Source organism: Perna viridis, chromosome 5 (assembly GCF_037379345.1).
Source record: "Perna viridis isolate PV_CMFRI_1.1 ecotype Kerala chromosome 5, ASM3737934v1, whole genome shotgun sequence".
Lineage (NCBI taxonomy): Eukaryota > Metazoa > Mollusca > Bivalvia > Mytilida > Mytilidae > Perna > Perna viridis.
The window spans coordinates 23,277,911-23,294,477 of record NC_142449.1 but is presented as its reverse complement, the minus strand read 5'-3'; the positions used below and the strand labels follow the sequence as shown (position 1 = coordinate 23,294,477).

The 16,567-nt window shown below is 35.1% G+C and overlaps 1 protein-coding gene across 26 annotated transcripts in view; it reads left to right on the top strand.

Annotated features, from left to right (window-relative positions):
* Positions 1-10,907: 10,907 nt before the first annotated feature.
* The window catches only part of LOC148616569 (uncharacterized), a 31,384-nt gene continuing 25,724 nt past the window's right edge, over positions 10,908-16,567 (top strand). For 3 of the 26 annotated variants that reach the window (XM_088583748.1, XM_088583752.1, XM_088583750.1), the window contains exons 1-3: positions 10,911-11,250; positions 16,075-16,119; positions 16,487-16,528. In XM_088583748.1, the coding sequence (XP_088439874.1) occupies positions 16,108-16,119; positions 16,487-16,528 (54 nt within the window). In that variant the 5' untranslated portion in view covers positions 10,911-11,250; positions 16,075-16,107. Of the gene's footprint in view, positions 11,251-14,862; positions 14,948-16,074; positions 16,120-16,486; positions 16,529-16,567 lie in introns of those variants that run through there. The other 23 variants (XM_088583739.1, XM_088583737.1, XM_088583747.1 and 20 more) reach the window with 18 other exon arrangements.

The following is a 16,567-nucleotide window of genomic DNA, read 5'->3' as shown; positions in this document are numbered from 1 at the left end:
GCAAAGTCCAATATTGGTGTTCAAGAACAATACGAATAAAATTTTACAAATTTACAAATTGTCTTACTATAAACGTTGTGTCAAAACTTTGTAGAGCATAAGTTATCTAAATGTATATAAGGGGTAACCTTTTAGTGACTTTGTTATTAGTATCAAAGATCTCTAAGGATTTTTTTGGGATTGAATATAAACGACTTTGGAAGGAAACGGTTTATGTTCCAGCGTATACCCGACACAAAGGCATTATATCCAATATCACTATGTAATATGTAAGTCTCGTCATAAGACCCCGTGGTTTCACGAGAATTGGTCCTTATATCACATTCTAATGCACAGGTTTTCATTTGTACAGCGTTGCATCATCGAAACAATTGTCTGTAAAAATAGATAAAATTGACAAAGATCTATTTCTATTTGATACGATTGATAAGAAAAGCAATAAATAGACGATTTCGCATTGTAATGAAGGGTTTGGAGATCCCGGAACAATGAAAGGTAGATCGGTCTTCGGATTTAAATACTTTCTGGATTAGAATGCAACTTATGTGGTTTAATATATGTCGGAGAAACGCAAGAACGATTAAATAAAAGAACGTGCAGTCATCGTTCGGGAATTAACACCACCAAATTCCCGACAATTTATAAACACTTTAATCAACAAGATCATTCAATCCTCTCCATGAAAGTTCGTATTTTAGAAAAAAATTACCATCCTACGAACAGTCCCGTTCTAAGTAAAAACTATCGTAGGGAAAGAGAGGAGTACTGGATACGCAGACTAGGTACTGCAATACCTTACGGATGCAATGACAACATCAAAAGTATAGGAAACCTTTCAAGCCAATATAACAATAACATAAATGTGATGAATTTATTTGACAAAAATACAAGACGGGAAAAGAGTCATAGCCATCGCCACTATACGTCACCTAAGTTACATGATGTCTCCATAGATGGCCTCCTTCCTTTCATACAAAAACCTCTTGGACTTCATCACATTAGAACCAAACTTTATTCTATACCTCTCACTCTACTACACTCCCTTTACAAAACAAGTCTTGACACTCCTGTTTCTGACCCCACCTCATCATTATACAGACTTGTTGACATCATTTTGGATATTGGTTACCACAGACTCTTTAAACCAGTTTGTGTGAAAAGTCAAGATGAAGTAAAACGATCATTTCTTCCACTACCGTTTGTCAACAAAGGTATAGATGCAATTAATTTGGCTAACATCCTCCATCACAAAAACGTTACCAACAAAATTACCCCATATTTCAAAGACAAATCCATACCAATTATTTCATATTCCTATACTTCATCCATCGCATCCAAAATTTTCAATTATAAAAGGCTATTGCAGAACCTCGAGATTGAGGACTTCAAGGCTAAACCACCTGACTGTTCTTGCAAAACCTCTCCATTCAAATATGGTCCTTCTGGTCACGTCGTTACGGGAGATTTAACCATTATCGAAAACGAATCTCTGCGTAATATCCTTTCTAAAGGTCCCAAGTACCGTGAACCACGCTCCATAAATTGGAATTATAACTTTAAAGTTCTTATGGATGCCATCGAAGACTATGCAAGAAAATGGATAAAACGAGAACAAGAAGACATTGATTCTCTGTCAGAGTGGTTGAAGGCCGTGAGGTCTTTAATTTTGAAACGAATGAAAGTTTTAAGTAGGTCAATGAGTGCCAAGGCTACGTCAGTTTTCAAAGACCCCGATGTAGCAAAAACATTGTCTACTATACATGACAAGAATGTTGTCGTACCAGCAGACAAAGCCCAAAACAACATTGTGTTTGTCTGCAAAACGTTTTATATCCAATGTTTATTATCAGAGGTAGACGTAGAAAATAATAGCAGTGATAAGACCTACACTGCTACCACTCTTTCCAAAGAAGAGATTGTGGAAAACCATAAATCTGTACTGTCCTCTTTTGGTCTCTCTACCAAGGACGATGAGTGTGATTTACCGTCTATGTACTGGATTCCTAAACTTCACAAGAATCCATACAAACAACGTTTCATAGCTGGATCTGCAAAATGTACCACCAAACCTCTTTCAAAACTTTTAACTTCTATACTCACAACTGTCAAAGAGGGTCTACAGTCCTACCACAACACTTGTTACTCCCGTAGTGGTATTAATTCAATGTGGATCCTGAAAAATTCGAAAGATCTTTTGGAGACAATCAGTTCAAGACTATTATTTGAATATAATAGCATTAAAACCTATGATTTTTCAACACTGTATACTTCAATTTCCCATACTCAGTTTAAAATCCAAACTTAAAAACTTTATACATCGTTGTTTTTCCAAAAAAGATGGTACACCTAGATACAAATATATAGTTCTTAGTAGAGATTCCTCATACTTTGTAAGAAACAATTCCAAATCATCTTCCAAATATACAGAGGCAGATGTTTACAAAATGCTGGAATTTTTAATCGACAACATATTTGTCCAGTGTGGTGGACGTGTTTTTCAACAAACGGTCGGCATTCCAATGGGAACAAATTGTGTCCCTTTACTAGCTGACCTATTCCTTCACTCTTATGAGGCTGACTTTATAGCTGATCTGATCAGAAAGAAAAAGAAAGAATATTGTTTAGCTAGATCCTTCAATCTCAGTTTCCGCTATATAGATGACGTGTTATCTTTAAACAATCCTAATTTCTGGGATTTGAAACATCGCATCTACCCAAAAGAACTTGAGATAAAGGATACTACAGACACTGTGAAGTCAGCCTCATATCTTGACCTACACTTAGAAATCGATGGTAAAGGAAAACTATTGACCAAACTTTACGACAAACGTGATGACTTTTCATTCAGAATTGTCAACTTTCCTGTCATCTGTGGCAACATCCCTTCGACTCCTGCGTATGGAGTGTTCATATCACAACTCATACGTTATGCCAGAGCTTGCCGAAACTACACAGACTTTTCGTATCGCGCTAGAATTCTGGTCGTCATCATGAACTCATGGATCGTTATGGTGTATCCATCAACACCATGGAAACTGATTTATTCAACGGGTCATAGTTTTCCTTTCCTCGTTTGTCAACCCTGGACTTGACTTTTTATGAGCAACTCGGCGGGTGTTTCTAGAAAAACAGAGGACGCTTACCCTACCGGTGCACCTGGTCCATGCTTCCAGTTTTTAGTGGAGTCCGAGTTGCTCATTTACTTTTGTTACTTTGTATGTATGATTTTAGTTACTTTGTTCTGTATGTCTGTTTTCCATGTCTGGTCTTTGTCCCTGGATTACATTCTTTTGATTACCGCTATAACCTTGGTTCCCTTGATTACTCATTCTAAAGGCAATGACCGAAAATGTTTCCCCAAGATAGCGGACACTACAATTAAAATAAATTTAGAACAGATTTTCAAGGAGTGATATAACAAAAATAAAATCATTCAAGGCTTGATTCTTAGATATTTTGTTATAGAACCATTTGATCGTAGAATAGTCCTCACAAGTTTAGGTAATAGATGATACAAATGTGGGTTCCTAACCGCCGTCAGAGAAATTGAGGACCTGATATAGTGGCTTTCAGTTGAATTACGTTTCCTTGGTTACACCAATAACCATAAGTTTTCTATAATGTTAATGCCAGGGCTCTGTGTTGATCATAACATAGTAGATATTTCATTTCTCTTTTTCTTACTCTACCGGTGTACCTGGTCTATGCTCCCAGTTTTTAGTGGAGTCCGAGTTGCTCATTTGCTTTTGTTACTTTGTATGTATGATTTTAGTTACTTTATGTTCTTTGAAGACAATGAACCCAATTCAATACGTACTACTGGCTAAATTGATTAACTTTTTCCATTAAGAATAACTCATATTATGGATAATAATCCATATAAATAGATTTTATGATCTAATCTTTTTTTCAAATTTTCAATGTGCCCTGTCACATTGTGTATATGAAACATCAGGGTTTCCAAAGACTTTTTGTGTAAATTTATTAGGCTGATTTTTTAGCTGATCTGATTCGAATAATATCGTTTAGCTAGATTCTTTGATCTTAGTTTCCGCTATATAGATGACGTATTATCTTTAAACAATCCTAATTTCGGGGATTTGTAACATCGGATTTACCCCAAAGATTTTGAGATAAAGGATACTACAGTCGCTCATATCTTGACTTACATTTAGAGATCGATGGTAAAGGAAAACTATTGACCAAACTTAACGACAAACGTGATGACTTTTCATTCAGATATGTCAATTTTCCTTTAATTTGTGGCAACATCCTTACAGAACCTGCGTATGGAGTGTTCATATCACAACTCATACGTTATGCCAGAGCTTGCCGAAACTACGCACTTCTTTTCGTATCGCGCTAGAATTCTAACAAGTAGGCTTCTGGAACAGGGTTATGTTGCTACAAGATTGGAGTCATCAATCCAGAAGTTTTATGGTCGTCATCATGAACGCGTGGATTGCTACGGTGTATCCATCTGCGCCATGATCCAACTGATTTTCTCAACGTGAAATAGTTTTCCTTTCCTCTTTCGACTACCCCGTACTTGACTTTTTATCAGCAACTCGGCGGGTGTTTCTAGAAAAGCAGAGGACGCTTACTCTACCGGCGCACCTATTACATGCTCCCAGTTTTTAATGGAGTCCGAGTTGCTCATTTGCTTTTGTATGTATGATATTAGTTACTTTATGTTCTTTGTTGTGTATGCCCGTTTTCCATGTCTGGTATTTGTCCCTGGATTACATTCTTTTTGTTACCGCTACAATATAACCTTGTATAACCTTGGTTCCCTTGATTACTCTTTCAATTTGAACAACGGTTTTAGAATCAAAGCGCACATTATTGCAGATATCCATCAATATTTACTCGATAAAGTATGGAGAAAAAGCGGAGGTACAAACAGATTGGAGCTTATATCACGTCATTTGACTTAAAAAAGAGAATTTTTTTTACCTCATAAAATAGTAATTGTAAAAGCTATAAAAATCGGCCAATCTAAATACCATGTCAAGTCTTTACCAGAAGAATATGCGTCGAACAAGATTATATTATATGCCAGTTAGCAAATCAGCAAAGTATTCGAGCATTCGAAAGAGAGACAATCTCTTGTTGTTGGCTGATATATTTTTTTATATTAATCATAATTATGAGAAGCATATACACAAACAAGTATTGGTTCTAAATTATCAATTTGTAGATATAACATTCTCGTCAATCTTTATGTACTAATTCATTCAGGGTGTCAATGTGGCTTATATTTCTTCATGATAGGATTGAACAGCTATTTTCGGTCATCCATGCATGTATGAACGGTTCTCGGAGCTCCCAAACTCAATTAGCGGTCGAAGGCCGTTCATGTAAGTTTTGAGAGTGGAAAGATCCGTTCTTATATACATGAACGACCGAAAACAGCTGTTCAATGCTTATAATTCTATCCTGATATTTGGAAAGTGTTGAACCGGTAAATATATTTATAGAATCTAGTTCTGGGACAATTTAATTTTGGGGCGAATTTACTTGTTAGATTTTAAGCATTTATAAGTTTCTTTTCCCGAGCTGAAAATTATTTTCTGTGAACAAACTGTGCCGGTAAAGTCAATGGATGCAATAAAATATTTTTACGGCTATATACTACACGGCCGCCATATTGGCTTCATTTCATGTTCATTGTATCATCAATTTCATGTTCATCGTCTGAATATAGCTGAAAAATTGCTGCTCGGACGTTAAACCCCAACAAACAAACAAACAAATATTGGTTTCAAGTTGACTGGCGTTCATGAATGAATGAACAATCTGGCAAAGTTCATGCAAGTATGACCTTTCAGGTAAAGACGTTCTCGACCAATCAAAAACGGCTATAAGCATGGAGAATCTCATGATTAGAATTATTAATATATACTCCAAATCAGATGACAAGGAAAAGTCACAAACCTAAATCACTATACAACATCTCCCAGTATTTAAACTTGTAGTAAAATAACCAAACGCTCCAGAAGCCTTATGTAAGGAGTCTACCACATTACAAAAGGCCCGGGTGAATACGATAAATTCTGGCAAAATGAATGAGTTGTGTTATGAAAAGTCCATATTCCTTGCCAAGTGCTAAAGGAATGTTGTTAAAGATGAAAGGGAAAAGGTCGATACGAAATGAAAAGTCATCGCATTTATCGCTTAGTTTGGTCATGAGTTTTTCCTTACCGTCGATATCTAATAGTATACCCATCAAGAAGATCTACAGCATCCCAAACAAGTTAATCAGGATGGTTGAAATATTATACAAAACTTTTGAATGCACAGTATAAGTAGATGGTAAAGATTCATAATGGTTCCTGGTTACAATAGGAGTGAAACAGTGCTTTATCTTGTAAGATTTCATTTTTTCTATCAGTCGTTGATTGTTTTAATGAAAAGAACAACAGAAAGGGAACCAACAGGAATAAGATGGAACTTCACACAAAATCAAATTAATCAAGATAATGAGACAAAACGACTACATGTTAACGCAGAACAAGATAGTCTCAAAATAAGCACTAAGAAACCTTAAGCAATGAGACTTTACTCCAACATCAAAGATACAGTAAAAGAATAATCAAGGGAACCAAGATTCTAGCGGAAATCAAAAGAGTGTAATCAAAGGACAAAGACATCTCACTGAAAACAGACATTCACAACAAAAACATCAAGTAACTAAAATAATATATATAAAGTAACAAAAGCAAATGAGCTACTCAGACTCCACTAAAAACTGAAAGCATGGAACAGGTGCACCGGTAGGGTAAGCGTCCGTCCTCTGCTTTCTAGAAACACCCGCTAAACTGCTCATAAAAAGTCAAGTCCGGAGTAGACGAAAGAGAAAAGGAAAACTGACAACTTAACGAAATCAGTTTTCATGCTGAAGATGGATACACTGTAACGATCCACGAGTTCATGATGACGACCATAAAACTTCTGTAGTGATGACTTCAAACTTATAGCAAAATAACCCTGTTCCAGAAGCCTAATTGTAAGAAGTCAAGCACGACACAAAATAAAAAGTCTGCGTAGTTACGGCAAGCTCTGGCAATGTATGAGTTGTGATATGAAAACTCCATACGCAGGTGCAGAAGGAATGTTGCCACATATGAATGGAATGTTGACAATTTTGAATGAAAGGTCGTCACGTTTGCCGTAAAGTTTGGTCAATAGTTTTCCTTTACCATCGATCTCTAAGTGTAGGTCAAGATATGAGACATAACAGTGTAGGTAGATGTTCTGCAAATAGTGGATGTTAAAAATATTTACTCACCTGGAGGCGTTATAACATCAGCATAGAGGATACAAATGAGGACATCATCCAAAAATTAGGAGAAGCAATAATACGTTTAAGGAAAATTTGGACTTTCTCTCAATTTTCCATCCAAGCAAAGGTCAAATTATTCAACGGCTTTATTGTGAGATTCCTAACATAGGAAACAAAAAATGGAAAATAGAGCGTGACAGGAAGAACCTTGACATATTACAAAACAGATGTCTAAGACAATTAGTTAGAACTAGCTGGCAAGAGAAGATATCGAATGAAGAGCTACATCTGAGAACAAGAACATCGAAAATAAGCGATACACTAACACACATAAAATGAAGTTGTATTAGGCACGTAGTCATAATGGAAAACACCAAGTTATGTAAAACAGCTTTGACGCGGCATAACGAGGGGATGCGAAAGTTGATCAGCTTAAAACAACATAGAGGAGGACAATTGAGCAGAAGAGATCACCGTATTTCGAGTAGTTGGGATTCAACCAGAATGACAGCCAAGGTCAGACACAATTGGCGACAAGTGCAGAAGGAATGTTGCCACATATGAATGGAATGTTGACAATTTTGAATGAAAGGTCGTCACGTTTGCCGCAAAGTTTGGTCAATAGTTTTCCTTTACCATCGATCTCTAAGTGTAGGTCAAGATATGAGACATAACAGTGTAGGTAGATGTTCTGCAAATAGTGGGTGTTAAAAATATTTACTCACCTGGAGGCGTTATAACATCAGCATAGAGGATACAAATGAGGACATCATCCAAAAATTAGGAGAAGCAATAATACGTTTAAGGAAAATTTGGACTTTCTCTCAATTTTCCATCCAAGCAAAGGTCAAATTATTCAACGGCTTTATTGTGAGATTCCTAACATAGGAAACAAAAAATGGAAAATAGAGCGTGACAGGAAGAACCTTGACATATTACAAAACAGACGTCTAAGACAATTAGTTAGAACTAGCTGGCAAGAGAAGATATCGAATGAAGAGCTACATCTGAGAACAAGAACATCGAAAATAAGCGATACACTAACACACATAAAATGAAGTTGTATTAGGCACGTAGTCATAATGGAAAACACCAAGTTATGTAAAACAGCTTTGACGCGGCATAACGAGGGGATGCGAAAGTTGGTCAGCTTAAAACAACATAGAGGAGGACAATTGAGCAGAAGAGATCACCGTATTTCGAGTAGTTGGGATTCAACCAGAATGACAGCCAAGGTCAGACACAATTGGCGACAAGTGCAGAAGGAATGTTGCCACATATGAATGGAATGTTGACAATTTTGAATGAAAGGTCGTCACGTTTGCCGTAAAGTTTGGTCAATAGTTTTCCTTTACCATCGATCTCTAAGTGTAGGTCAAGATATGAGACATAACAGTGTAGGTAGATGTTCTGCAAATAGTGGATGTTAAAAATATTTACTCACCTGGAGGCGTTATAACATCAGCATAGAGGATACAAATGAGGACATCATCCAAAAATTAGGAGAAGCAATAATACGTTTAAGGAAAATTTGGACTTTCTCTCAATTTTCCATCCAAGCAAAGGTCAAATTATTCAACGGCTTTATTGTGAGATTCCTAACATAGGAAACAAAAAATGGAAAATAGAGCGTGACAGGAAGAACCTTGACATATTACAAAACAGACGTCTAAGACAATTAGTTAGAACTAGCTGGCAAGAGAAGATATCGAATGAAGAGCTACATCTGAGAACAAGAACATCGAAAATAAGCGATACACTAACACACATAAAATGAAGTTGTATTAGGCACGTAGTCATAATGGAAAACACCAAGTTATGTAAAACAGCTTTGACGCGGCATAACGAGGGGATGCGAAAGTTGGTCAGCTTAAAACAACATAGAGGAGGACAATTGAGCAGAAGAGATCACCGTATTTCGAGTAGTTGGGATTCAACCAGAATGACAGCCAAGGTCAGACACAATTGGCGACAATGTGTCAGGACTTTATGTGACGAGAAGGATAAAGGTGAGTGGAACCGCTCTTTTACCCAGTATTCCTCCTACGCCACTGGATGGACAGTATTGTTAACAGATTCTTCATGAAATATTTGATATGTGAACCTCCTATTTAAGATTTTGATCTGATCGAGTTATAGGTTTTAAATAAGCAAAACAATGTTTTTGTCTTTCCATGGCGTGAGGCACCCAACTCTCTAACCTAAACTGCAAAAACATGGGCACCTCTGAATTTAGAATTTGATCTACAACGATTTGGAGGTCAAAAGGTACATTTTTGCAAAGAATGAGTAGTGTATCAAAATTGTGAGCATTGCTAACAGTTTGGTTTTTTTTCAGGTTATTCGTAAATTTATTTTATAATCAAAATGATTGTTTAAATATATCATGTAATGTTCAAATGACAGAAAGTAAAAAGCAATAAATGCTCCCTGGCACGTATGTAAACGATTATATCGAACAAAATCAAGTCTGAAAAAATAAAATAATAAAGACCTTACAGAAAAAAGACATTTTTCATGTTTGGCGCGTCCCCTGTGGGTTCGGGAGTCAAACGAATAGGACCACAGCAGCGCTGAGCTTGCCGTAAAAGGCGGGTGAATAGTATTCAGAACCCTGGCCGGGGGCTAGGGCACTCTGCCCAAAGAGCAACTGGGTTGTGTGCCCCATGTGGTGGAATGGGGTAACCCAGGCTTGCTACATGCTGCGGTCGTTAGGCCATAATACGGAAAACCTAACCGCAAACCATAGTGATGCAACCTGTTTGGAAAGATGCCACGTTCCTCGCACGTTAAAGAACCTTGCTGTTGTATTCGATAGGAGTAGAAACCTTTGCACCCCGCCTTAGGAGGCTAAATTGCCCGACCCTACCCCTTCTACCTATTTCAAGTGGCAAAATTTGTCGACCCTATCATCCTTGTGTCCCATCCTATTTTCCAATTCATTATCATTTCATGTTCATTTAATCATCCATTTCATGATCATCGCTCGGATGTAGCTGAAATATTGCTGCTTGGGCGTTAAACGCCAATAATCACCTAATCAATCATGTTTTACGCTTAAGCCCAGAGTAAAATTTTTTGTAATTTATGAAAGAGAATTAACCAAAACGTACTTAAAAACTCACACAAAAGAAAACATGAAAAAGTCATACTAAAATGCTGCTTACAAATAGTCATATGTTAGTCAATAATGTGGTCTATTTTTATGAAAGTTAACGATAAATCTTCCTATACGATGGGTAAAATCTGAAAGGGTTAATGTAGTTTTTATAAGTATGTTGATTCCTGAATATTCCTATAAAATAGATAACTACAAACTCAAATGTTATGTAATCCATAGATCAATCTCAATTTGATATGGTTTTCTTTTTATACAAAGAGAAAATTTAAGATTTTGAGTGAAAAAGGAGATATTAATAGAATTTAAATCCCTACATACAACTAAAACTTACAACTAAAACATACAATATTGAATCAAAACGATTTTATTATTTGCACAGATAAAAATTGACAAAAAGTCGATATTGCCAACATTGAGTGTAATTCGTAAAATCGCATACTTAGTTAGATTTTCAACATTTAAAAACCGCTTAGGTGTAATTATCTCCCTTGCCTCTTTCAATAGCTACGTTCCTTTCTTAAGCAAATATTAGTTCCGGATCGATGAACTTCATTACCGAAATTGTTCCGTGTTTTATACAGTTTATTCAATGAAGGTTGGCACTTGTATTTTCCATTGACTATTTACCAGATAATAAACAAATATACATAACTTAGACAGAATTGTAAACAGTGGATTAAGAACTTTAATAGCCGAAAACTAAGTCCATAAAGGAAAATACTGAAAGTGGGAGCGACGACACCGTTTCTAATTGTAAAAGGAATTAAAGAGTTATAAAGCTATTCATTGGAGTCTCATAATCATTTAAATCATAATTATTGAGGAATACTTTTTATTTTATAAGGTAAGGAAATATTAACGAAATAAGTTTGAATTATTTATTAATATGAATTAAATTTAAAAAGTGTCTTCATTTAAATATCCGCTGCATAACAATGCACGTATAAATATTGACAAAGTGCCATCTGCAGCCTTGGCAAGTCTTCAAGGCTTAAAACAATAAAACATATTAAAATTTATTGAAATGTTTCATATCATTTACTTGTCAAGAGGGTATTTAATATCAATATTTACAGAGTTAGCGAGTTTTACAAACGACGTGACCGAAAGAAGGTGTTATAAATAAACATTCAACAAGTTTACGCTAAAGAATTTGAATAATTATTTTAGTTATGAAAGACGTAATTAACAAGCAAGTCGTTTTTCTTATGTATTATGTGACAATTACATTCCTTTCATTTTCAAAATATCTTGAGACAATTAAAATATGATGTTAGTGTTTTTTTTCCTATGGTAACCTATGTTTACTGTTGGGTAATTTGTACTACCTTATAGTTCGGTAATTTTGTTATTATCCTTCATTTACTGATCAATTACAAAAATTATAAAGAAGTTGAAGTTCGACCAAAGACATAACAAATACATTGTAGCCGTGTTAACTACCACACAAGTTAATACCCTCCCCCTTTTCCCTGTTCATTTTTGATGAAATATATTCTTAACTTTAATCTTTGAATTTAAATTAGGTAACACTTTTATCCCATAGCAATTATTGTGTATTTAAAAGGAAAATTGGGTAAATTGATTGGTTTATCGGCTTGATTATTTAAAGTTTCAATTCTATCTTTAAAGTTTTAGTCTAAGTTGGTTAATCTTTCACGTATTGTTACTACATTTCCGACTTGAATTCAATCCAAAGTTACGCCATTTAAAATTCCTCATTGATTCAAGTAAAAGTGGTCTCATATTGCGCATGTTCCGTTGTCAAGTAGAAAGAATTTCTTCCACTTTATTAAATATAAAAACATAAAATAAAATAATGAAGTTCCTTTGGGTACAAACTTTCAATCAAACTTCAATTGATCTATCACCAACCTTTGGTATTTAAGAAGTCAAATTGGGTTTTGTATCACTTTGAAAACCTTTATACAACTTTATCAAAATTGTACATCGCGTCCTTCGAATAGTAGAAATGAATTATAACTTTTGATAATATTTGATCGATATTTCACTATGATAAAGCCATTATTTCTAACTCAACTTGCGTCAACTGTTTAAATAAACACTAATATCAGCGTAATAAGTGTGTTGCATTCAATAGAAATTATTCATGTTTTATAATGCGATGTATAATTAATAATTGAGACCTTCTATTTATTAAAGTTTTACCCAATTCATATTACCACTTTTTTTAATGAATCATCTTGTACAAATTATGTTTATGAAAACGAATATTCGTTTTGCACATGACATACACGACATGTATGTTTCAATAATGATAGCGGCATACAAGTTTATTGATAAAAAAAAATAAATGACTGAGTCCCTGCGGAGTGGAGTTTGAGTATTCGGTCCTTTTATCAAAATAACAACACATCTATCAGAATTCGTACGTCATCTTTTTCTTTGTTTGCTCAATTATACATGTTTTGAAGCAGTTGGTCGTAGGTCACATCCCTCCAGAAGTTTGCAACATGTTGTTCGTTTCTTTCAACAATAACCAACTACAGGTAGATAAGACAGTCACTTCCATTAAACGTCAAATAACCTCACATGCAGCACATGAGTTTCCGGTGTCGATAGCATTAGGTTTCATACGTTATTTATTTTAACTTCAGGCGTTCATAACCTGCTCTATCTACGCTGCGGACAGCCTTCTCAGAGATTGTAAAATTCATACAAAATAATTACGTGATGTTATCTGATTGTCAAAGTTGAGTTGCTGCGGTTAATAAGAGAGAAAACGAATCCCCAATAATGCATATGAATTGTTAACCAAATCAAGTACCGCACTTTTATTTGAAAGAAAACTGTTGTCCTTTACTCTTTGCACAATGATTAGCAGTAAATTGTCGACGGTGCGGGTTATGAGTCATATGCAAATCAAAATACATTATAACTGTTACTAACGATTTATGTGTGTACATGTTACTACAAGAAGTGTGAAGGTACACATATGCATTGGAACAATCATATTGAAATATGCGAAAAAAAATATTAAGGAAAACAATGTGATTATGGGTACGTTTTACTTCTCAAATTACGTCTACCTTCTTCGATCCAACACCCGTAAAAATGCATTTCTATGATCAGATGCTTTAAAACTATTATTATCTAAATGTAGGAATAGACATAAATGTAGGAATAGGCATATAACAAAATGACATGGATGAAATTAATGTTGAATATTTGAGTAGTCGATTAGTTTTTTATACAGTGCGTAGCTATAGTATACAGTAAATAGTTTACTTGTCTCCTAAATTGTATTTGCTGTATCCAGGTGCATTGTGGCACGCCAAGGTTACAGGACTCAAACACACCGAACAAACAATTACTTACACATCGCTATCTAAATGTCAGGGGTTATGTTTCACCTATCAACTTTTGAGGGCTCACTGCTTAAAAATCCGAAATTCAAATATAGTCAATCGAGCAAATATTTACAAATTGTCTTCCTAATCTGAAGTGCAAATAGAAGAAAACAGTTATACGAAATTATGGTGTTTATATGTGCGAATGAATGTGATCTGCTGGCCACAAAATTGGAAAATTCAATCCCTTTGTAATTTTATGTGTGAGAAACAGTTTCAGTTTGTTCTATTAAGTTATAAAAATCTTAAGAGGCGTATTTTCATTTTAATCTTTCACTAAATTTGAATTGAATTCAAGAGAATTGAGGTCAAGTTCAGTTTCTTAAGATTGAGAAAAACATGTATATTGTTGTCATGGCGTTATACATGTAAGTTAATTGAATGTTGCAGAAATTTCTAAATAATAACAGGTGCGCTTTAAGATTAAAACTATATTTTCATATATTTGACGTAAAGCATACCAAATCTCTTAATGTAATGTCAGTATACATTTAAAGAATTAACATTCCTGTCAATGTATCAAATGTAGTCATAGTTTGGTCAAGAAGTTAAGAAATACTATCAACAATGTCGTAGTATGAATAATTGAATGCCACCGTTGGGTAAAAACAGTCAATTCACTTCGTTGAAGAGGTACTTAAGAAAGTTACAAGGCATAAAAAAATTCTATTTAATTCCCATTGAAGTCCATGAACCTTAAATTATCTTTTGTAGGTAAGTTACTTTGTCAATAATAAGAGTGCATGGGGTTTAATTAATCTTTAAATAGTAAAATCTACCCAAAAGGAGATTTAAAGAGACCACGTTTAAACCGTTCTCTATCTCCAGTTTTTCAAACTAGAAGCCTTAACAAGAAATGTCATCTACAAATACGATTATAGAGTCCTTCGAATTATCAGCTGTTTTAACATCAAGGATACAAACATTGATAGGGTTAGGCACCTATTGATGTCTATGATTAATTTCGAGACTGTAGGAGGTATTCGGTTCTTGATGATTTCTCTTTAACTATTTTGTTACTGTTAAGACAAATCAAGATCTACAGATTATTATGTGGTGGGTAGTGAATACTTCAACTAAAAAATTGTTTTCGTTTCTGCCTTTTGTTTCGTTAAAATAACAAAGATACTTGTACAAGGGAATAGTTTCAGGAATTGATTCACAGACGCCGTATGTAGAGTTATTGTATAGGGTTAATACTAACTTATCAGCTCTACGTTTGCTTTTTTCAAAAAGACGACCTTTCTTTCTTTTTTTATGTTTGTCATATTGAAAACATGGATCGTTATGTTTATCCATCTGCACCCTTACAACCGATTAATTTACTAGGGTATAGTTTTCCTTTCCTTTATTGTCTACCCCATTTCTTTTTCTACTGACTGGTTATCCCTGGTATATGTTCTTTTTGTTACAGCTTGAGTTCTCGTGATGTCTTTTTCTGAACAATCCCCTTATTACTAGTTCCAGTAACTGGTATCATATTCCCATTCAGGTAGATTCATTGACGTCAGCTGCCACTCAATCATTTTAAAGTTACATAAAAAAACATGAGCAACCGAGTAGTTTGTTCCTGCATGCGCGTCATATTATCTATGTACCCTTCACGATAGTTTGTTCGTGCATGCGCGTCATATTGCCTATGTACCCCTTCAAGATAGTTTGTTCGTGCATGCGTGTCACATTATCTATGTACCCTTCACGATAGTTTGTTCGTGCATGCGCGTCATATTATCTATGTACCCTTCACGATAGTTTGTTTGTGCATGCGCGTCATATTGCCTATGTACCCCTTCAAGATAGTTCGTTCGTGCATGCGCGTCATATTGCCTATGTACCCCTTCACGATGGTTTGTTCGTGCATGCGCGTCATATTATCTATGTACTCTTCACGATAGTTTGTTCGTGCATGCGCGTCATATTGCCTATGTACCCCTTCAAGATAGTTTGTTCGTGCATGCGCGTCATATTGCTTATGTACCCCTTCACGATGGTTTGTTCCTGCATGCGTGTCATATTATCTATGTACCCCTTCACGATGGTTTGTTCCTGCATGCGCATCATATTATCTATGTACTCCTTCATGGTGGCCTATGCTATATGACATGATATTGCCATAAACTTGTAAACCTGTAAACTGATAAAAATGAGCTAATCTATATATCATCCTGAACTAAACATTAAAATCACAAATAAAGTATGCTACAATAAAATAAGACAAACTTTAAACCTTATTTATTATCTTTCAAAAGTTTTTACTTCGTCTGTTTGTTTTAGGGAACATTTCTTTTTTATTACAGGCAACCACGTCGTTAACAGAGAGATAATCCGCGATGTCCTCCTATGTGAGTATTATTTCAATAAATTGTTGTTTTTTTTTCAATTTTAAACATGTACATGATTAGTCTTTCGATCACTTCTTGACACACGAGTCATATTTTTTCACTGACACATTAGACGCTTTACAGAATTTCAGTGATATCATTTATCAACATGAAATGTGAGTCGATATTAAAAAACGAAACTCTTCAATATTGTAAAGATATATTCTTAGGGGTTCTCTAGCATCACATGAACTTAACTGTATGAAAGATTTATGGCTGGTTGGGTTTCTGTAGTACTACATTGTATTTCTTATAGCAAAAATTAACACATTAAAATTGAAGGAAGGGGAAACACATTACGTTTTACCATATCGAATTGCTTTTACAGATTTTAGGGGACTCGTGGCCAGAAAGGCCGTCCTGGACACGGGTATGTTTGTTTACAAACATTCATGCACGTGCTGAGTCA